The 22,020-nt window shown below is 37.9% G+C and overlaps 6 protein-coding genes across 6 annotated transcripts; 4 read left to right on the top strand and 2 right to left on the bottom strand.

The window, feature by feature from the left end:
• Positions 1-412: 412 nt before the first annotated feature.
• Positions 413-1,016, top strand: SOMG_01931 (uncharacterized protein; the record flags this gene model as incomplete). The annotated part of the gene is made up of 3 exons (XM_056180724.1): positions 413-587; positions 708-923; positions 973-1,016. The coding sequence occupies 3 exons, from the start codon at positions 413-415 to the stop codon at positions 1,014-1,016; spliced, it is 435 nt and encodes a 144-aa protein (XP_056035099.1).
• A 5,065-nt stretch (positions 1,017-6,081) lies between these two features.
• Positions 6,082-6,738, top strand: erg2 (C-8 sterol isomerase Erg2; the record flags this gene model as incomplete). Its single annotated transcript, XM_056180723.1, has 1 exon — positions 6,082-6,738. The coding sequence occupies one exon, from the start codon at positions 6,082-6,084 to the stop codon at positions 6,736-6,738; it is 657 nt and encodes a 218-aa protein (XP_056035098.1).
• Positions 6,739-7,131: 393 nt separating this feature from the next.
• not1 (CCR4-Not complex scaffold subunit 1) lies at positions 7,132-13,416 on the bottom strand (the record flags this gene model as incomplete). Its single annotated transcript, XM_056180722.1, has 1 exon — positions 7,132-13,416. One exon carries the CDS (start codon positions 13,414-13,416, stop codon positions 7,132-7,134), a length of 6,285 nt encoding a protein of 2,094 aa, XP_056035258.1.
• Positions 13,417-13,866: 450 nt separating this feature from the next.
• Positions 13,867-16,813, top strand: cdc15 (F-BAR domain protein Cdc15; the record flags this gene model as incomplete). Its single annotated transcript, XM_056180721.1, has 3 exons — positions 13,867-13,947; positions 14,003-14,094; positions 14,278-16,813. The coding sequence occupies 3 exons, from the start codon at positions 13,867-13,869 to the stop codon at positions 16,811-16,813; spliced, it is 2,709 nt and encodes a 902-aa protein (XP_056035259.1).
• Positions 16,814-17,765: 952 nt separating this feature from the next.
• Positions 17,766-19,720, top strand: SOMG_01927 (mitochondrial electron transfer flavoprotein-ubiquinone oxidoreductase Cir2; the record flags this gene model as incomplete). Its single annotated transcript, XM_056180720.1, has 3 exons — positions 17,766-19,553; positions 19,599-19,665; positions 19,704-19,720. 3 exons carry the CDS (start codon positions 17,766-17,768, stop codon positions 19,718-19,720), a joined length of 1,872 nt encoding a protein of 623 aa, XP_056035266.1.
• A 191-nt stretch (positions 19,721-19,911) lies between these two features.
• Positions 19,912-21,570, bottom strand: itr2 (myo-inositol transmembrane transporter; the record flags this gene model as incomplete). The annotated part of the gene is made up of 1 exon (XM_056180719.1): positions 19,912-21,570. The coding sequence occupies one exon, from the start codon at positions 21,568-21,570 to the stop codon at positions 19,912-19,914; it is 1,659 nt and encodes a 552-aa protein (XP_056035267.1).
• Between the last annotated feature and the right edge of the window lie 450 nt (positions 21,571-22,020).

The raw sequence follows: 22,020 nt of genomic DNA, 5'->3' as shown, positions 1-22,020 counted from the left end.
CAGAAAGATTTTAGTATGTTTGTGTTTAAGTCAATTAATACGATATTATACTTGTTAGTATAATCATTATCAATTATTTATAGTATAAGAGAATCCTCTGACACCGACAACAATATTCTTATACAACGGTTTGGTACAGAAGTCGTAATGCTAGCAAAACACATTTGTGACGGACATGACATGGCATTGACAAATACTACATACTGCTGCTTTATAAGAAAAATGTGAGGGTTTTGCTTTTAATTCTATCGAATACTTTTTAGGAAATTTCGTCTGTGTCATTGACTATAGGGCCAATTCTTTTCCAGGCCAATTCTCGAAAAGTTGAAGCAATTACGACGTTCTTTCCTTGGTAGTTCTTTTCAATTCCTCAGCACTAGAAGTTGGAATTTTCTATCTTTTGGACTTTAAGATGACAGACGCTATAGCTCCTGTTTCGAGTTCTGATGTCTCCGTCAAGACACTCAATAATGAAACCCCAGAAAATAATGCTCCTGTTTATAGTCCTGTTGACTTCCCCAAGGCGTTGTATCATGAAAGGCCAGATACTCAAAGCCATCCAAATAGCTTGCCGCCTCCATACTCAGGTAAGACATGTTGAATAGGGAAAGGAAGATAAATGTTCAAAAAAAAAAAGCACACAACTTTCTCATTATTTTCCAAACCCAAGAAATCATCTAGTAAGCTATTCATTACTAATCAACTAGATTTGCCCTACAACGTTGATTTAGAATCTGGTAGAGAAATCGCTAAGAATCATATGCCTTGGTGGGAAGTAATGATTGACAGTTTGTTTTTTGGTTCTACTATAAGCTTAATCCTTGGTTTGATATTATGTTATTTTACAGAAACAGCACCAAAAAAGGCAGTTTCTTGGACAATTTTGGGTGTTTGGAATGTACTCTTGTTAGTATTTCTGTTAGGTAAGATGCGATGGATATAATATATATCAGATTACTGACCTGCTACTAGTAAATTATGATAAGTTGTTTGTAAAGAACAAAAAAAGCTCTTGATGGGGTCGCAAACTTCATAAAAACTCTGGTGGTACATAATATGTGTATGTCAATGTATTGCCCGCTAGCTTACAAGCAGCATTAGTCAAGAATACAATTTTGTTTACTATGACATTTAGTTGGTAACTACAAGCCGACAAAGCGAGCGGCATCTTTGAAACCATTGATTTCAACCATTTCTAAATACAAACTTTAGTTGCATACGAAATGATTTCTTTAAGCAGGCAAGAATGCATTTCATGATAAACTGTTTAGTACTTGTCATTACCGAAAAGGCTACGAATTATCAAAGCCAGTTCATGATTATACATATTAAGTGTAAAAAGCAACCAAATTCGTAGAATTAGTAGATTTTAGTCGTTTTAATAATTTGTTACCTCACTAAAAAACAAAATTATAACTTCAAAAATATAATAAACAAGCTAATGAAAGCCTCTAGGTTTCAATAGTCAAAGGCGGTCACTTGTCATTTAAACTCAAAAGTTCACATCTTCCATAGTTTGTTTACTGTCAGAGACATTATAATACTACTACTCTATTCAGTTTAAAAGGATAATTGTTACAGCTGGGGCTTTACGCTGTATTATCATATGGCTGAGTGTATGAGTTTATGGGCTGAATTAGTTTTATTGTATGGAATGGACTCTACTTGATGTCTTCTAGAAGTGACTTGAGTAGCTAAATGATAATTTAATTTGGTAAGCCAGATCAGTCGAATCTTCCAGTCTGAAGATTCCTACTTCCAACTGGAGATATATTTATCTTCCAAAGTAGGTAAAATTGTTTCTTCAAAAGTAGATAAGTAGATTTCTTTGTTAAAACTTTCGTTGTTTATTGTAAAAAAGGTATTCTTCTGTATTATTTTACAACAATCCGATAAGTGTATCAAGACGTTAGTAATATTGTATATGGATTATGACACTAACCAGTATATCCTTGTACAACTCAATTTTGGACTTTTCATGGTAATAACAGAAGTTAAAGTTCTTATTTTTAGTTATACTGTTCTTTTAGTATCCAATTTATAACTACTATATAAGCACCAGCTATTCCCAGGCAAAGTCTTCAGTTAGGATGATACTTGTTGGAAGAGCTCATATATATGTTTAATAACATTCTCAATTAGTTCACCAGGGCACTCTTTATCAAACTCTTATTCTTTTAGAAACGGACATTATTCAACTATCCACCGTGAATTGGGTGAACCAAAGACTGGGCAAAATGAAAAAACACGGAAAACACCTGCAGCTCAAACGAGAACTGATGAAGATTATCTTTCGGAAGAAAATATCAACATTGTTACGACGACCATAAAAGCGTAGGGAGAAAACACTTCATTTTATCTGGATAAGTTTTATCAAGACGAACCTTATCAATATATCTCAGGAAAACAATTGAGAGAAGATTTCCTCGAGGAATTCAAGAATGCGTTCGCTACGATGCCTAAAGTGTTTGTCCATAACAGCGAGAACGTAGAATATCTATATACTAGATCTCCTCAAAATCCTAGAGAAAAGATACGTAATTTAGTAAAGAAACCGGAACCTCATAAGAACAATTCACAACGTTTATGATCAAGTTCATTCCAATGAACAATGCACTTCCTGGTTGGCACACGTAAATAGACTCGCGCATCAATCGTCAAGACTGGAAATAAATATTGAGGAATAAAGGAACTTAGCCTAAAAGTTAGATAGGGAACACTAGAAAAGATGCTTACTTTCCTGATGCAACCTTTCGCTATTAGAAAGAAAGAACTTCGAAACGATTCGGAAAACGGAGACTCTAAAGTAGAAATTAAAATTACAATGGAGAATTTTCGTTATGATAATGCACGAAAACATGAGAAAAACCATAGGCGACGATCACCATCAGCGAAACGTTTCAACGAAAAATCTTTAAAGAATGAAGGAATGGAGAAATACGATGATAACCGAGCAAAGTTAAAGAAGTCAGAATGATCAGCGGACCGTTATCCCACACAAGAAATAAGGACTGTTTCTGTTAAGGAACTCTGATACTTCATCAATATCGCAGCAGGGAGGTCGCTCTTAATTTCAGAAATTAAAGTAGATAAATTCAATACTGAAGTATTTCTAGATTCTGGAGCAGATGCCTCTATAGTGAGAACATGTAGTGAAAAGAAATACACACCGTTTTGACAGAAAAGATCGAACATTTGCAGGAATCATCGAACATATGTTAGAAATCACAGGAAAGTTGACGTTCACTTCTTGAGCAGCGTCATAGTTTTCGCAACAATAGACTTAAAAGATGCGTATTATTTGCCCAGAATCAAAAAAAGTGACGAGTATAAAAGTACTTTCAGAACACCTTTTGGATCATATGAATATACAGTAATGCCATTTGAAATCACATATGCACCAGCGAACTTTCAAAGACATAGACATATTAATGGAGTGTTCCATCCTATATTGACATTTCTGTCATCATCTATTGAAACGACATTCAAATTTTTGTATCGTCAATAATGGACCATCATTCTCATGTACGAAAAGCCTCACAGAAATTGAGAGAAGCCAATGTAGACAAGCGTCTATTTTTTTTCAGGATACGGTGAATTTTCTTGTTCACGTACTCTCCGATAAAGGCATGGAAGTTGACAAAGGAAGTATTCAAGAAATCAAAGATTTGCCTCAACCCAATACTGTAAGAAAATTGTGATCATTCTTAAGATTTGTTAATTATTCTAGACAATCCATGCCTGATTAATCCAAAATGACCAGAGCTTTGTATGGCTCGAGAAAAAAAATGCAATCTTTAAATGGACAAATTGCCATCTACAAAATTTTGTATCAAGCTAACGCTTGAAAATGTTTCTATTCTTAGGCTTTATAAACCTGTGAGAGAAACTTTACTGGTCAGTGCTTCAGATTACGATATAGGAGCTAACTTATCCCAAAAGCAAGATGATAGAATTCGTCACCCAACTGCATTTCATTCCGCTTCATTTACAGATCATTTAAAGGTTTAGCCAACATAGGAGAAAGAAGTGTATGCCGTTATAACAACTCTCCGCAAATGGTATCACATTCTAGCGGACACTGATGAACCGCTTAAAACTTTGACTGATCCATGTTCACGAAGATATGATGGATGCCAGAGCGAGATTGCACAGATGAGCTACCTAACTAGACTCGTATTAGTTTGAAACTCAACATCGACAGGACGCAAGGACGAACCAGCGGATGCTCTGTCACAAAGATATTATTTGAAAGTTCAAACTTTATCCATGCACTAGTAACTGGTTATATCACGAACATTTTCGCCGATATACGAAAGGAATATCTTTGTAACCAAGAATTAAAAGATATCCATAATAGAACAAACGGAAATACCGATTATACAATAAGTAATGGTCTATTATGCATGACTTTGGGCAAATATTGGTCCCAAAAGTACACAAATAATTCAGGTTCTTAGCAAGGAATTTCATGGCCAGCCAACTTCAAAAGGACATCGTGGAAAAGTTTCTACCACAAACCGAACAAGAGAAAACTTTTATTAGAATGGGTGTGATTATAGATATCCAGATAATATCAAAGAAGTGGAACACGCCTTATTTTCATCATAGTATCATACCCAGCACAGTTTATTTACCATCATTTGCTTGACCTTTGGTTGAGTTACTATGACAATATACAAATTAATGGACAATGTAGTATACGCACGAGGAGTTGAGGAAGGAAATATCACTTGAGACGACATCATTAATACACTGGAGCAAGGAAATTACACAAGAACTGTTGCAACGAATTTGTTCTGACGCTTGTAATTCCATCACTAGGCCCAGGAGCCTTTGTATAAGGGCACACACTTGTAAGAACAAGAGAGGCAAAAATTATAACTGTGCTATCCTTGGAGAGCCCGATGGCAATGATGAAGACATTGCTATAACATAAGATCACCATAAAGAGGAGTCTGTATGAGAAATAACGCGGTAAAGTACATACGAATAGTAGTTTTTCCTTTTGAAAACGCGACGTTTTGCCAAGAATCATCGCATAAATCTTATATCATCTTTGTTATTATACAAACGAACTGTCAAATAAGTGGGTATATGAACTTCCTAAAGCACAGTTGCGCTACAATTCAGCACATCATTCAGTTTCAGAAATTGCGCCTTACACTAGTGCTTATGGACGACCAGCAGTAACCAACGATTGGGATATCCAAGTGCATCGAGTGACAGGTATTAACCTAAAACAAGACCATCTTCATACTGCTGGGGAGATGCATGAGCGGATCCATATTAACATAAAAATTACGCAGAATACTATAATCCAAAAAAGATCTCATGCTTTCAAACCCAGCGATCAAGTATTGGTATAACGAAAAAGTTGGATTATTCCATCAGAAATATATATATTGGATGCAACATGTGCCGAATTTTAGACTCGAGAATAGTTGGAGATCACAATTACATGCTACATTTCCCAAAAATGCTCGAAGTCACTATCCTTCTAGTTTTCGTATCTCTGGATTGGAGCCCTTTTATATAAATCTTACAGGCAGTGTTTCAAGCAAATGTTTCAAACTGAGGGAAATATAGATGTAGAATGTCTATACAATAGACGCCTTCCACCGACAAACTTCATACAACAGCTTCGATTCCTATCGACATCCTTTAAACTGTAGCTAATGTCAAATTTGATGGTTTTACTCGGCGCGCATATGTATCCCAGACTGTCAATATGCGTACATCCATCCAGATATTTAGTATCTTATTTAATGTACTTCTTTCAACGCTAAAAGCAATTACCATTCTATTTCACTTACTTATTGTCATATTATACGGTGTATTCTGCTGTGACAACAACATATCTCAAAAAAAATTGCTATACAGATACGTAATAAATTTTCTTTAACGAGGTATTGAGACAACAAATATAAATAAATCAATAGGGAACATCAGTATAAACCGTACGATTGATAGGTAACGTTGCAGGTAACAAAAAGATACTGCTAAGAGGTTCACGTTGGAAAACATGCGGATTTACATAAAACCAACTTTTCGTTCGTTCTTTTTTTCTTTCTTGCTATCATGAAGTGCTTAAAGTTATTCGGACTTTTGCTACCAGCTATTGCTGCTGCCATTTACTATATTCAAGTAAACCTAACTTCCTTTTACAGATTCGATCCCGCCAAACTACAAGAGCTGTCTCAACAGTCCATTGAGCTCTATGGAAATGATACTCGTGGATTATTGTACGACTTAAACAAGCGTTTAATTGCTGAGTATGGTGATTTAATCTTCCCTATGAACGACGACGAGTGGGTCCAAAACAACGCTGGTGGTGCTATGGGTAATATGTTTATCCTTCACGCTTCTTTCACTGAGTACCTCATTTTCTTTGGTACTCCCATTGGAACTGAGGGTCACAGCGGTTTACACATGGCTGATGATTACTTTACAATCTTGATCGGCCGTCAGCTTGCTGCTTCTGCTAACGACTTGGAAGCTCGTGAATACCGTCCGGGTGATCAACATTACCACAAGTGGGGACAAAGCGCTCAATACAGTATGCCCTCTGGTAAACCCTGCTTTGCTCTTGAGTTGGCCCAGGGCTGGATTCCCAGTATGCTTCCTTTTGGGTTTATTGCTACCTTCTTTTCGACACTTGATTTCCCTACTCTCTACAAAACCGTTTACTTTACTGTCATTCGTATGATCAAGAGCTTCCTTCTTAGTAAGTTCTAAGCATCCGTCCATACTCTTCATTCTTTTTTCCTACATAGCACTAATATAGAATGATTCTATTTTTTTCTATTCAAATATTTTCATGTTCCCACCTTTTCAATTGTTTCTCCCGTTCGTTTTCTTTGCATGCTTCTGTTTTATTGTTTGCTTACATCTATACAACACTTTTTTACATTCAAACTGGGTAATATATTGAACAATTGTCATAATCTATATGCTTTCGTATCTTACAATAAATAATCCGTAAATTGGATCAACGAATGAGGGTTCTTTTCACATTCCTTCTTCAAAATAACCACTAGTAAATGCATACATCTCTATAGTCGAGAATAGGGGTTTCCATTTTGATATGTTTAACGTATAACCACTAAACTTAAGAAACATTCACTGTTTTTAGACTTGACCCATAATCTCTGTTCCTTCTTCTCTTGCATTCATTATGTTTGCCGAGGGGGCCATAATATGTTCATGAAGACTATCAAACAATCTTCTAATTTCGTCATTTCGTCGGATATAAGGATGTTTCCAAAAATTATAATCTTCATTCTTTAAAAGTTCAGTGAAAGTGATTAAAAGTCCCCATGGATGAGGACGATTGCATATAATTCTTTCTAATAAAACCATCGTCATCTGTTCCTTTATAAGCAGCTCTTGGGGAATATTTGAGGAACTTTTGAAGAGGTATAAAAAGAAACAGCTGGCATAATATGTATAACTACTTGGATAACGTAGTTGATTTGCAATAGCTGTCAACAAGAAGTAACGGCATCTAGAGTTGCAATGCTTATTAAGTGTACTAATAATCACGCACTCGGGAGATTTCGGTTGGAACTGAGGTGCCTGCTTCAACTGTAAATCCTTTGTAGCGAATCGAATAAGCCACAAAATAAATAAATTAGCCCATTCATTCAGTTCTTCAGAAGACTCAAGACTTGAAAAAGCTTCAAGGTATAACTTGCCGACGTCAGCTGGTTTATTAGAAATCAAACAAGTATCTAGGCTTAATTGAGATCCAAAATCATCCAAAGAAGACAGGATATTATCAGAAATCAAAGGAGCACAAGCCACCTCCGGCAATCTTCCTACTTTTAAGCCTTGTGCAAAAGGATCGGGTAAATGCATATCGTTAGGGAAAGCACTCAAAATCATATTCCGCAGTTGTACGCATTCCAAAGGAATATGAGGAATCAAATGATAGCAATGAGTTGCCAAAAAGCCAGGGAAATCGTGCAGCAAGACAAGAACGATACGTAAAAATCCATTATATAACAACTTAAACTGTGCCTTGTCATATCCATCCTTTAAGCTTAAAAATTTCAAAAATGCGGCTAAAATTTCACTATACAGACTATTGATCTCTTCATTATTAGCCATTAGAATCTTGGGCAAAAGATAAGCATGTGAAATCAAACTTAACCATGCAAATGTAAAGGCAGGGAAGTAATTGGGTTGGACAGCAAGAAGACTGCGAAGAATTATGATGAATATATCCGAAAAATTTGATTCAAACGCATCGTTGCTTTCATCAAGTTCGGATAGAATACTCGAAAATAATCTAAAGAACGTCTTTTGATGAACAAATTCATCCATTGCATTATGCAATTCGGCAAAAATCCCTGTAATAAGAGCCATAATCTTTCGGAAAAAGACACTCTTGGTCAAGCTCGTACTCTCTTCACTTTTAGCTTCGGAGTATTTCACAACATTTACTATTAGAGATGCAAAAGCATCTACATTACAGTAATCTGGTGCATTCGCTGATGCAGCTTCCAGGAAAGCAACTAGAACAGCTTCCAAATTGCAGCGGAAGAACTGTATTGCCAATTCCAAATCACCTAGAATTCCCTGTTTATGAAGTTGATAAACAAAAGCAGCCTTAAGAGCATCATCAGTTGCAGAGTTGCGTAACAGATGAACCCAAGAAACGAATATAATTATCATTTGATCATTCAGTTGCTCCTTATTATCAAGCACTGCCAAAATATCCTGTGCTGGAGAGGCAATTTTACCCATGGACTCAAACAACTGGTCGTAAGCTTCCTTCACCTCGCCAGCAAATATAGGGCTGTGTTTATAAAGACTACTGATAGAGTTCACAAAATTACCCGGCAATGCCATAGGATTTTCTCCGCTAACAGCAGTGTTCAGTAATCCTATAGCGAATGTAGTAACGGGACCTTTACCTTGTTCACCGTCAATACCCCGAGCAACATGGTAGTCTACCTCGGCAGTTGTCAAGATACCAAAACGAATTAGACTAAGGATGACAGGAAGATTCAGCTTCTCAATATCACTAGAAAAGTTCCAATACAACGAAACACTTATAGCGGTCTTTTTAGAAGCTTGACATATGTATTCTAAAATTGCGCAGAACACTTCTAGAATAAAGGGAGAAGCACTTTCGGTTAAAAGAATTCGACAACATTCCTGTGCACACAAAAGAAAGACATGATCAGCAATAGGATGGTTGATTGCAGCAACACCCGTCAGGAATTGATTGACCAAATCGTGGAACTCATGCTCAGCAGGTACCTCTTGCATACTAGTAAACGGTACTTGACTGGACAGTTGTAAAATCTGTGCTATTACCATCAAAAGATTTCGGGCGTAATTTAATGCAGCCTGATTTACTTCATCTTCCATAGGAACATTCACGCTTTCATTTGGTGTTTCTGAACCCTCAGCAACTTCTGATCGAGCCTCGCTCACATTGCCGTATCCAGAGTTACTCATAATGGTAAACAGGCTTAGGCGATCAAAATTTTCGTATAGTTGAAATTGCTGGGGAGCTAAATCAGAAGAAAGCTTCAATATTCCAGGCAAATTAAGATGTAAATTTGCTGCACCAGCAGGATCAACAAAAGGAACATTTGGGTTGGTTTTTCTATGATGAACACGTTCAACAATCATAGGTTCAATTTCTGCATCAATCTCAGCAATGGCAGTTTCGGATGCCACAGTCTCAACAATAGAGCTGGCAATGAACAGATTTTGAAGCACAAGCTCATCTATGGCTTGAGCAACGGCCGCATGTACGTTTTCTACATCCTGTAAAATCATTGTGCGCAAATTGTTAATCATCAGCATTTGTAAGGGCTCCCGACATGTAACCATGGCCAAATTTCCGGCTAGTGTTTTAGCCATTTGCCTAGCAGCCAACAATAAACTTGAAGGATTCGATTCAGCTGCAAAGTCTTTTTGTATTAAGCTCTCAGTGGTTATGGCTGATATACCCACAGACCGCCTAACAACAGCAGATATAATCTCCAAGACTGATTGCTGTATGATTAGGTGCATACTGTTTTTTATTGCGGCTTTAGATTTTCCAAATATCTGAGTAACAGCATCAGAAACGATTATTTGAGGTGAAGCTGCTGCGATATATTGCATTATGATATTTGCATCGCTCCGCAAGTCTTGGCTTCCAACATCTTCTGGAAGATCCCTCTCTAAATCGGCTTTACGGATCAAATGATTCCTGTACAATTCCGAAGGCTCAATTTCTTCAATTTTCACGTTAATATTTTGCAATAATAACTCTATTTCAAACTTCATGTTCAAACGGAAGTCAGCAAATTGATATAATTCAACCAGTAACCTCAGAATTCCCATCAACCAAGGATTCGGTGGTTTGAACACATCTGACGATGTAACCTTCTCCAGTACTTTGCATACAAAAGGAAGTACCCGGTCAATTCTCTCACTGTCGACACCCTCGAGTAATAGATCCTTGAATGAGACATTCATCGTAGTGATAGATTTGTTCCTAGCCAAAGTTATACTTCCCAACCATGATCCCAGGTTTTTCAAACTAGACTTCTCGATGGAAGACAATGTCTCACTGTCCAAATCTAAGATGTCCAACGCCGCTTGCAAAGTATCTCGGAAAACGATTTTATATAAGTCGTTACTTTTTAATTCTTCCAAAAACTTACTATATAAAGTAAGAAAATTGGCTTCCCGACTAACACGTTGCGTAACTATATAGTGAGAAAACCATGCTAAATAAGGAGGTTTTAAACTTTCTTTGACAGTCTGTAATTTCTCATTAAAATTAAGTTGCGATAGATTATTCAAAGCGAAAAGAATGTTGTCGCAAACTGACTCCTGAATTTCCCCGCTAACACTGGGAAAAGATAATGCTGGTACCCTAATGGAAACAAATGAATAAGAAGGCAATTTGGGACTCGGAAGAGCAGAAGTTTCCGGTATCACAACCTCCTTTTCAGCTTCCAAGGTTGAAGTTTCTGCGGAAGCAATCATCTCTTTAATAGAGTTATAAATGTCAGGTCGAGTTAGTTGTAAAGAAGGGATTCCGAGAATCAGATTACAATAATTTATATACTTTGGAAGCTTGTCCTGAAATTGCACTAAGGCTTGCATACCAAATCTGAACATCTTGGTATCTGTAGGCATTAAAAGAGCTTGATACACATAACGCAAAGCAACACCCAGTGGTACAAAAGAAAGGAGATCGAATTGAATTAAACTGCCAAATAAAACCGCAGTTAGTGCCAAAGCTTCCAGAGGATAATCAGGGAAGAACCTATACTCATCAAAAAGACTGTGTTGCAGACAAGCGAATAAATCCAAATCACGAGGATCCTCGGATTTCTTAAAAGTTTGCAGAGTGAGCACAATTTTACCAATGGATAACTTGCGCTCGTATAATGCTTGGAAAAACGATTCTACTTCAGCTTCCACATCGGGAGAGAAGGAATTCGTACCATTAACATTTATTATAAGATCGTCACGATCATGCCCAAGGGCGAAAAGACGGGGGTAAACCTGAAGGCAAAGAATCTGTACATCCTTTATGTGCTCGCTAACTTCCTCTGAAATGCTAACATTATCCATTAGCGTAGTTAAAAGAATATTAACGACATCAATAGATAACGGTATGACTTGTTCCTTATTCTCGGTTGGTGATTTTTGCAAAGCAGCATGGACCATTAAAAAGTCTAAGACTTCAACCAGAAAAATATTGAGGCTTTCAGCATCTTCAAATTCGGATAACCTTCCATCGAGCCATGCTTGAAAATTAATTGCCTTACGAGCACAAGCAAGAGCTGCAATCTCTAAAGCAAAACGATTAGGCTGAATACTATTGACATGCTCGACAAAATTATTTTCAACAATAAAACTGACAATTTGGCCAATCGACAGGCTGTCTTTAAGCCATAAGCTTCGCAAAAATGCAAAGAGAAATTGGGGATTCGTATGCTCAATCCTATGAAAAACAAACTTGTGTTGGGGAAAGTTACTGAAAAAATCCGAACACCATTGGAAGGCTAGTGACTCTTGAACTTGATTCCATGGCATAGATAACTGAAGAGTTCCCAAAAGTAAAAGTTCAGCGGAAATTTTTTCATCCAGAAAATTCAGAAATAAGGAAGTTTCGTAAGTAACGACTTCAGTTAATAATCGAAGAAGCACACGAACAAGTTCTAAACAATTAAGGTTACTCTGTTCGTAACCCTTAGCATAATTAACAAGTTCTTCACTGTAACCATCCAAATCTTCAGCAGAAACGATAGGGGTTATATTATACCCTTTGATGTCAAATAAAGAAATAGGTGTCAAAATAATATGCGAAATAATAGATAGCTGGGATAAGGGGTTCTTCCAAAGATTCCAAAGAAAATCCAATGTGAAAATTCGTTGCTTGAGTTTGAAAGCATTAGTGAAAATAGTCATGAATAGGATGAGACTAGGGCTTCCAGTAACCATAAATTTAGGATTATCGAACATGGGAAGCATCGATTCCCAATCTAAATGCTCAAAGGCTGATACAATTGCCTTTCCCATCAAGACTGTGTCCCATGAACCATAGTCATGAATCGCAACTAGAGAATTTATGAGAAAAGCGACATCTGATTCGGTAACGGATTCGGGAGGATATTTCTTGGTTATGGCTTCTTTCATGGTTTTTAAGGTAGCTTTCGAATTCTTTAAATTACCAAACAGGGCAGCAAGAGGGCGGCAATTAGCTAGACGCTTTTCAACCACTAAATCAAATTTAGGAACTTGAATCAGCGGTACACGGTCATAATCTGAAGTAAACAGACCTTCCCTCAACATGTCTAAATCAACCTTTTCCATGTACGGTTGAAGATTAGGATTAGAGAGCTGATTCAATAAAGGCTGGAAATCTTCCTTTAACAAAGCCGAGGCCTTCTTGGAAAGAGACGGTTTTATGGAGGTAGTCAAACCAATTAATATATTTGTGCGTTCTAAAGGGGAAAACTGAAAGTGGTTTAAAAACGTCTCAATATCGAAGTCTTCAAAAACTTCTGAATCAGACCCCGAAATAGCATCGCTGAACCGCCTTGCTAAAGCCCAAGATTTTGTTAATGACTTAAGCTCATCTAGCAACAACTTGTATGTCGCTAGACCGTCAGATGACTTCCCAGTACCAAAGATACGATAGGAATTACCTTGCACTAAACGACGAAGGAAATGATGATATACACCTGGCGCGTTCTTATTGATAAGCTGCCTGATTTGCTCAAGTTTTGTATCATACTGGTCTTCCCGTAAAGTGGATAGCAAGAAGAGGATTTGAGCTTTCACAATACTCTCGATTTTAGAGTCGTTAGGAGCAGTAGTCTTGTTTTCTAATGGTAATGAATGATTTGAATCCGACATTGAACTTGATTTATCTCTCATATCCGACATTTCTGCTTTTATTGTATAAAGGTTCTTCGATAATAATCTTTCATGCCCTTCCAAAGGCTACTAAACTCTATACACTCTTGTTTCAACAAGTAAGCCTCTGAATATATACAATATCAAAACCAAGGCAAAATATCTTAAAATTTTCGACGAGTAAGTATAGTGGTGTTTTGAAGAAGGATGCAGACTACGAAGCGGGTCCGCGAGTTGGAAAGCTGTTGGTTAACGAGGAGACCTGGATGTGTTAAAATACTGTGTGCTTCGTAAAATGTTTAACGTGGTCTAACGTTCCTATGAGGATTTCTTTGTTTACTCCTAATATAAGTAGAGTAACGGTTGCTATATATGGTTGCTACGCGCAGGTAGCGTAAACAAATTTGTTTATTCCCTGCTTCCTCCTTCGAAACTTTCCAACTACACGAAACTCTACATTGGGCCATTTTGTTGAAGAGAATGGCAGATATTGCTGCAAATGGGAGTGAAAGCGCTCCTTACATAACGAAATCACCAACGAAGTTTCGTGAAAACTTTTGGGTATGTTGTGTATATTATCCTCTAGAAATGCAACTCTAATAACCTTTGTGATTAGGGATCTGAAGATGCGGGCATGGATGCCCTCATGTCTCGAACGAAAAGTTCACTTTCAACGTTGGATGTGTTTAGCAGATTCTATTCCAGAAGGTACGGTAACAAGTCATTGTCGATCTATTCCTGTTGGCATACAAAACGCAATACTGTGAACAAGATTGGGTTGCTTGGGATTTGAAGCACTTACTTATAATTTCACATTGGTTTCTTCGGTGTAGATATCTTCAAGGATTTCTAAAAATTGAAAGTGTAGATAAAGGTTATTAACATATGCAGAGCTGCTATCGAAAGAGAATATGCTTCAAAATTAAAGGAACTAGTCTCGGAAACCCCAAGGCTTGCAGAATATGGGACTACCTATCACAATATGGAATCCTTGAAAACGGAGACTAGTAGCATGTCCCAAGCTCATAATGATGTCTCTAATCAAATTGAAAAAGAGCTACTTGAAAAAGTAAATGCATATATTTCTCAAACCCAACAACAGAAATCACTAGCTACAGATGCCATTGAAGAACTATATCAACAAAAGACTGCTTTGGAAATTGACCTTTCCGAAAAGTATGACGCGTATGAGTACAGTGCTAACAAACTGAATTCATACTTAAAATTAACTTCGAAGTTCACTGGCAGAGAATTGGACAAGCATAATCTTAAAGTGCGTCAAGCCGCATTGACTGTTCAGAGGACTGAAAAAGAATATCGTGAAACAAACAATCTCCTACGAACAGTTACTCAAGAGTGGGTTGATAGATGGACTGAAATTTGCGATGCTTTTCAGCACATTGAAGAGTATCGGCTTGAGTTTCTGAAAACAAATATGTGGTCATACGCTAACGTTATTTCGACTGCCTGCGTCAAAGATGATGAAGCCTGTGAAAGAATTCGACTTACTTTGGAAAAAACAAATGTGGCTGATGATATTACTTTACTCATTCAAAAGGAAGCAACCGGTACAAAGACACCATCTTTTCCAGAAGAACACAACTACTTTAAGGAGCACGGAATACAGGTCGACCTTAATCAGATTGCTTCTAAAGCTCCTAGCATTTACCATAGTACTTCAAGGGCTGCTTCTTCTGCTTCGTTATCTGCTTCTCAACCTGTTTCGTCTCCTAGGATCAAGAAAACTGACTCATTCTCATCTGAGATTCCTTCACCTCCTACTTCTCCTTATGCTGGTCAAATGCAGCCTATGAATTTTGAAAGTTCTTTATCGCCTGATATTTCATTCAACGTTCCTGAAATAAAGAATGATTATCAAAGAGGCGCCGAGTTTAGAGAATCTCCTTCGATATCTTCTTTTAGTACTATTCCCAAACAAACCACTGAAGTGGAAACAAACAAGTTTGAACTTGGTGAACCATCTTCGCCCTTAATTGTTCCTACTAAGCAAAGTGAACCAACCGGTGAAGATAGACATTCAAAAAATGACCTAGATGAAGCCATCCTCGGACAAGACTTCCCGCCTCCTTCTCTAAATAACAGAGCATCAAGACTATCATTTTCTCGTCATGGACAAGGTTCTCAAAGTAGTATGGGATCCATCAAACGGAAGTCAATTATGGAACGTATGGGTCGCCCCACTTCTCCATTTGTTGGGTCTACATTCTCTAGTATGCGAAGCCGTAGTAATTCTCCAACCAAAGAATTTTTGAAGGAGCCAGCATCCCCAGCAGTTGGCTCGAGTCATTCAGATGAGATGGATGAGATAGACCCCAGGGCAAATGTGGTATTGAATGTGGGACCAAATATGTTGAAGGTCGGTGATGTTCCTGAACAACCAAAGGGTACTGAGGACAAAAGTAGCGATCCCATTGCTGATGCAATGGCTCATTTGAGCATGTCAGTAAAGAGACGTCAGTCTACTTCCACCGCAAGTGATAACAATGCAGCGCCTAAACCTGTTTCATCTAATAATCGAGTAAGCATGCTTGGTTCTGGTTCGCGTAATCAATCTTCTACTGATATGGATGGCTTGGCTAAAAGAAGCTCGTTAGGAGCCCCTCCAGCTGCTCATACTTCTGCCCAGATGCAACGCATGAGCAACACTTTTGCAAATCAAACTAAGCGCGTTTTTGGTGAAAAGCGAGGTGATGTTCCCCTGAAAGATTCACTTCGTCATAACAGAAGCAATTTGAATAGATCACCATCGCCCATGCTATCGAGAAGAAGCTCTGCTGTGAGAAACGGCGTGCCAGAACGCTCTCCTTCATCTTTAAGTATGAGGCAACAGGAAGCAAATCCTGTAAGTAGAAGCCGTGGACACTCATTATCCGGACAAGGTTCCCGACCTACTTCTTCGCTTTCTAATCGTCCACCATCTCAGCTTTCTTTACAGCGATCCGTTTCCCCGAATCCATTAGGACATAATCGAAGATCTTCTTCAATTATGAATATGCAGCGCTCTACTTCTCCGAATCCTCTAAATAGGTCGAGTGCGAACATTTCGCACTCAAGGCCTTCCTCGGGAATGGACATGAGATATAATTCTTTAGGAGGAAGAACATCAAGGCAAACCTTGGATCGTACCCCTACAGCTCGCTCACGATCTCCCGCTTCATCAATAAGAAGCGGTTATTCTAAAGCTGAACCTAGAGCTTCATTTACAGCCGAAGGAGAATCTATTCTAGGTTACGTTATAGCTCTTTATGATTATAAAGCTCAAATACCCGAAGAAATAAGTTTCCAAAAAGGAGACACCTTGATGGTACTCCGCACACAGGAAGATGGATGGTGGGATGGTGAGGTTATCAATATCATGAATCCCAAGAGAGGATTATTCCCATCTAATTTTGTGCAGACTGTTTAAAAAGAAAGATGTAGGGTGGCTACATCTTTGTATATTTATGTTGTGCTGTTTGGTATCATCTCAAGATAGGAGGTGATGTTGTTATGAAGCATTTAATCTATGATCGTAATTTTGTCTTTCATTCATTCTCTTTTATAACGATTTTTTAAATTGGATCATACTGGCGATTATCATTATGGACCATCATTTGAAGAGATATAATCGGCCATTTAGAAGAATACTAACTTTTTTAGATGTAAAACGTTGAACATATTATGTTTAAGGTAATGTATGCTAGTTACAAGAAAAGAAGGAAATAAAATAAAGCATCACATTGAAGAGTATACTTGGAGTAACTAAATAGAAATGCATTTTGCCTATGTATGAGAAAGAATGCGCATTCAACTTGAACATTATAAACGGAAATTATAATGAGAGAAAGCGGGTGTTTATACTTTCACCTTTGAGACTATAGTACCTGTTCATTAAGAAAAACTTGTATATACTCCGTGGTTCTTAAACTTAATATGATATTGTATTAATGAACTTTATAATTGCTTTTATACGATATGAATATATAGTATAATCTCGCGTCAATGTAATGTAAGGAAATTGTACTCACTGCTATTGGATTAGGTTATATAGATGCGACATCTGTATAAGTATTCGTTGTAAGTTTATTTACAATGAATTAACTTAGCTTGAACTTCACTTCTGCCTAATTATTGAGTGTTCAAACGAAAGAACTACAAGGAAGAAAATTTGATCAGTTTCCCCTATAAACCTGGTTAACTGACAGGTTTGATTGTATTATCATCTCGGTAACTCTTAATTTATTCTGGTTGGTTTAAAATATATTTATATTTTGGATTAAAAAGCCTCGATACTCTAAAAACATTTATTGCTCCATTTTTTATAACATTGGTGATTTTTTTCTTGAAATTCTTGATCTCGGAAAAGGATTTAGTACAGCATGAGCAACGTGGTTAGAACATTGGGTGGGCCACTAAAAACTCCAAGGTATGCTTTCTGTAAACTAAGTCTGAAGAGATCTTCGCTTCTGTTTGCTCTTCCTAAAATAAAAGCGCAATGTTTTACACCTATGAAACGGATTCAAGTTCGGCGCTTTTCTCATAGCCGATTTGTTCAAAGCAATGAACTAATGGATAACTTGAAGAAAATTCAGTCTCTCGAAAGAGAGGCTGAGGACGTGGATGTTTGTATCGTCGGTGCTGGACCAGCCGGTTTAGGTGCAGCAATTCGTATTAAGCAAGAAGCCGCCAAAGCCGGTAAAGAAATTCGGGTTATTGTACTGGAAAAAGCCGCCGAGCCTGGTAATCACAGCGTTTCAGGCGCGGTTATTCAGCCAACTGCCCTTGATGAGCTCATTCCGGACTGGAAGAATGAACCTCCCCGCCATTGTACGCCTGTTTCATCAGATACCATGAAGTTTCTAATTCCTGGTATGCAATTCCCTATACCTGTTCCTCCGGTTATAAGTAACAAAGGAAATTACATTATGAGCCTAGCGGAATTAACCAAATGGCTAGCTACCAAAGCTGAAGAATTAGATGTTGAATTGTATCCTTCCTTCGCTGCTTCAGAGGTTTTATATAATGAAGATGGATCTGTGCGCGGTGTAGCTACAAACGATTTCGGTGTCGACAGCAAGGGATTACAAAAGGATAATTTTGAGAGAGGAATGGCCTTTCATGCCCCCATTACCCTATTTGCTGAAGGTGCCCGTGGATCTTTATCCAAATCGGTTATTCAACGCTTTGATCTTCAGAAGAATAGTGAGCCTCAGACATATGGCTTAGGTATAAAGGAAGTATGGCGTGTACCCGACGAAAATTTTAGGAATGGTGAGGTTGCCCACACTCTTGGTTGGCCGTTACGAAATGATACTTATGGTGGTGGATTCATGTACCAATTCGGAGATAACTACGTGTCTGTGGGATTGGTTGTTGGCTTAGATTATCCCAATCCATATGTGTCTCCAGCTGCTGAATTTCAAAGAATGAAGCAAAACCCCTTTTTCGCTAAAGTTCTTAAAGGTGGAACATGTTTGGAATACGCCGCTCGTAGCTTGAACGAGGGAGGTTACCAATCTATTCCCAAGTTAGTATTTCCAGGTGGTGCCTTAATCGGTTGCAGTGCGGGATTTGTTAATGTTGCCAAGATTAAAGGAACTCACACAGCAATGAAGTCTGGTATGGTCGCTGCTGATGCAATCGTTGAGGCTTTTAATACCGGCGATGTTAATAAACCGCTCACGATTGATGCTTACGAAGAAAATCTTAAAAATTCTTTTGTCTTTAAAGAACTGTATTCCGTACGAAATATGCGACCATCATTTCACGCGTTTCCCTTCTTAGGAAACTACGGTGGCATGGTATATTCGGCTTTAGATTCATACTTGTTTAAAGGTAAAGTGCCTTGGACGTTTAGCCATAAAAAGGGTGATGCTGCAGTCACTGCCAGTGCCTCTTCATACAAACCTATCAACTATCCGAAACCTGACAATGTCCTATCATTCGATACTCCGACATCTGTCGCTCGTTCAGGTACTATGCATGCCGAGAATCAGCCTTGTCATCTGTTTGATTCTCGGCCAAATGACCGACAAGATGCTTACCGAATGTACAAAGGTGTTGAAAATCGTTTCTGTCCTGCTGGTGTCTATGAATACGTTGACGATGAGACGCTTCCTACCGGAAAGCGTTTCGTTATAAATTCTCAAAACTGTGTTCATTGCAAAGTAAGTCTCTACATCTACTGTATTTTTACTAACGATGAAATTTAGACTTGCGACATCAAAGATCCCCTTCAAGGCATCAATTGGAAAACGCCTCAAGGCGGTGATGGTCCAAGTAAGTTAAAATATACACTCTTTTACTAACCTCTATAGAACAAACGCTGACATAGTTAATTTTAAAAGGGTTTTCACACACGAATTATAATCACACGTGGCCTTTTCCTTTGTTTAATTACTTTATAAAAAGATATTATGCTATAACAACATATATATTAGTCCATAACGCTTAAACTAATAAAATCTGTACCATTTATGACTTCAATTGACAACGTAAAAACAACATATAAACACATGATAAAAATTAGTAAGTATCTTTAATGTTACTCTTCCTTTTGCTGTTTCGCTCTTTGACGGCGTTCCAGAATCCTTTCTCCAATAGTATGGAAATATGCTCAATAGACATACCTGCTAACTCCGGATATGTGAAAAAACAAACGACTAAACCAGCGAAGCAAAATCCAGCAAACAAACCAAAAGTACCAACTGATGTGATAGACTCCATCATCGTCAAAAACGTTGCACTGACAATTAAATTTCCAGACCAATTTACAGCCGTAGAGAAACCAGTCCCCAAAGCACGAACTTCCATCGGAAACAATTCTGCTTGCTGCCAAGGTATGTTACCAATGCCAAAAGCATAACTAGCCAAAAAGCTAATAATGGAACCTAATATAACGTATTTCCATGCAGTCTTTTTAAGCTCCAGAAAATGATATGAAATCGCACAAACTGAAAGAGAAATTATCATCGTAGTAGCACTGCACAATAATATCCGTCTTCTACCAATTCGATCAATTAACATGAATGCAAGGATCGTAAATAAAAAGTTGGTTGCACCAACGACAACACTGATTTGGATGGAATTTTTGAAGCCGACGCTTTTAAAAATTATTGCCGAAAAATATTGTATGGCGTTTGTACCAGAAAACTGCTGAAAGGCTTGAAGGAAACATGCAATAAACAATGATCGTCGATTGGAAGGCACTGAAAAAAGACGTTTAAATGAGTACTTTAATCTCTGAAATTGGTTTCCTTCCAAAGTACCAAAATTCATGCCTTCCTGAATTAAAGTGACCTTGTAAGCAATCTCACCTGGCTTGGCACCTGGATGGATTCGCGACATAATCTTGTATACCTTTTCGACATGATTTTGCTTTAACAGGTACCGGGGAGACTCTGGTGTCCAGAAGAGTGGAACGAGTTGACATAGAGCTGGTATAGCACCTAATCCCATCATGATACGCCAACCCTGATTTACATTTTCAAAAGCAGCGTTCAACGCATAAGCGACCAATTGCCCTCCCGTGATAAAAACAACGTAAATAATAACAAGTCGTCCACGCATGTGAGCTGGTGCCAATTCTGTGATATACATAGGAACAATTAAGGACGCCAATCCAATGCCCCATCCAACGATAAAACGACCAGCTACCAAAGTAGCTATGTTCTTTGATACTGCCATTATAATAGACCCTAAAACAAATATACCATCGGCATACATAAGCAAGCGCTTTCTACCCAACAAATCTGCAAGCCAACCAGATGTGATGCCAGATAACAAAGCTGCGAATGGAGTTGCGGACGTAATAAGTTCTCGTTGTTTAGAGCTCAGTTCCTTTCCCAAATCCGAACCTATAACTGCCAAAGCACCTGAAATTACACCAGTGTCATATCCAAATAATATACCCGAAATACCAGCAACTGTTGAAAGTATCCAAATCCAACTGCTAATCTTCTCTTCATGGAAACCTTCAGCTGTAACTTCATCCACCGGATTGTTTCCGCCTGAGGAGACATCCATGTTCGAGTCAGTAGCCTCAATAGGCACCTCATTTAAGCCCAATCGTTCGTCTTTCAGCTTCTTGTTTGAAGATGGGTAAGCACTCAACGGATCGAGGTCCTCTTTCGGACTATCGAACGTAGTCGCGAATGTTGTAAGAGGAATTCCTTTTATGTCCATTACAAAAGCTAAAAGAACCTAATAAAAGAAATATTGTTAAGAAATCAGTATGTCCTCTGGTCTTCTTTAATTATGGCAATGTTTTTATGTTAAGGAGCTTAGATAGGTAAAGCTTTAACAAATATGACTTGGTTTCGTAATGTATGTTTAATCAACGGCCATCGGCCTTGACAATTCAAAGTAGTGGTAGTAGTTGGTTAATGCTAAACGCGCGATCAATGGAAAGGAAGCCGGTTTTTGAAAGACGCTAACAGCTGTCAGATAACAGGAATTAACATTGTTTTAGGACAAAGAGAAGGTACAGTTGACTGATACAAAAAAAAAAAAAAAAAAAAAAAAAAAAATTGGAGATTTCTTAATTAAAAGATCAAATAAATATATTAAAATAGATATTATACTAAAAGCACATTTCGTTAACTAGGGTAACTCGTAGGCATCGAGCAATGCTTC

This window comes from Schizosaccharomyces osmophilus, chromosome 1 (genome assembly GCF_027921745.1).
Source record: "Schizosaccharomyces osmophilus chromosome 1, complete sequence".
In the NCBI taxonomy this organism is placed as follows: Eukaryota; Fungi; Ascomycota; class Schizosaccharomycetes; order Schizosaccharomycetales; family Schizosaccharomycetaceae; genus Schizosaccharomyces; species Schizosaccharomyces osmophilus.
This window is presented reverse-complemented; position numbering and strand designations above follow the sequence as displayed.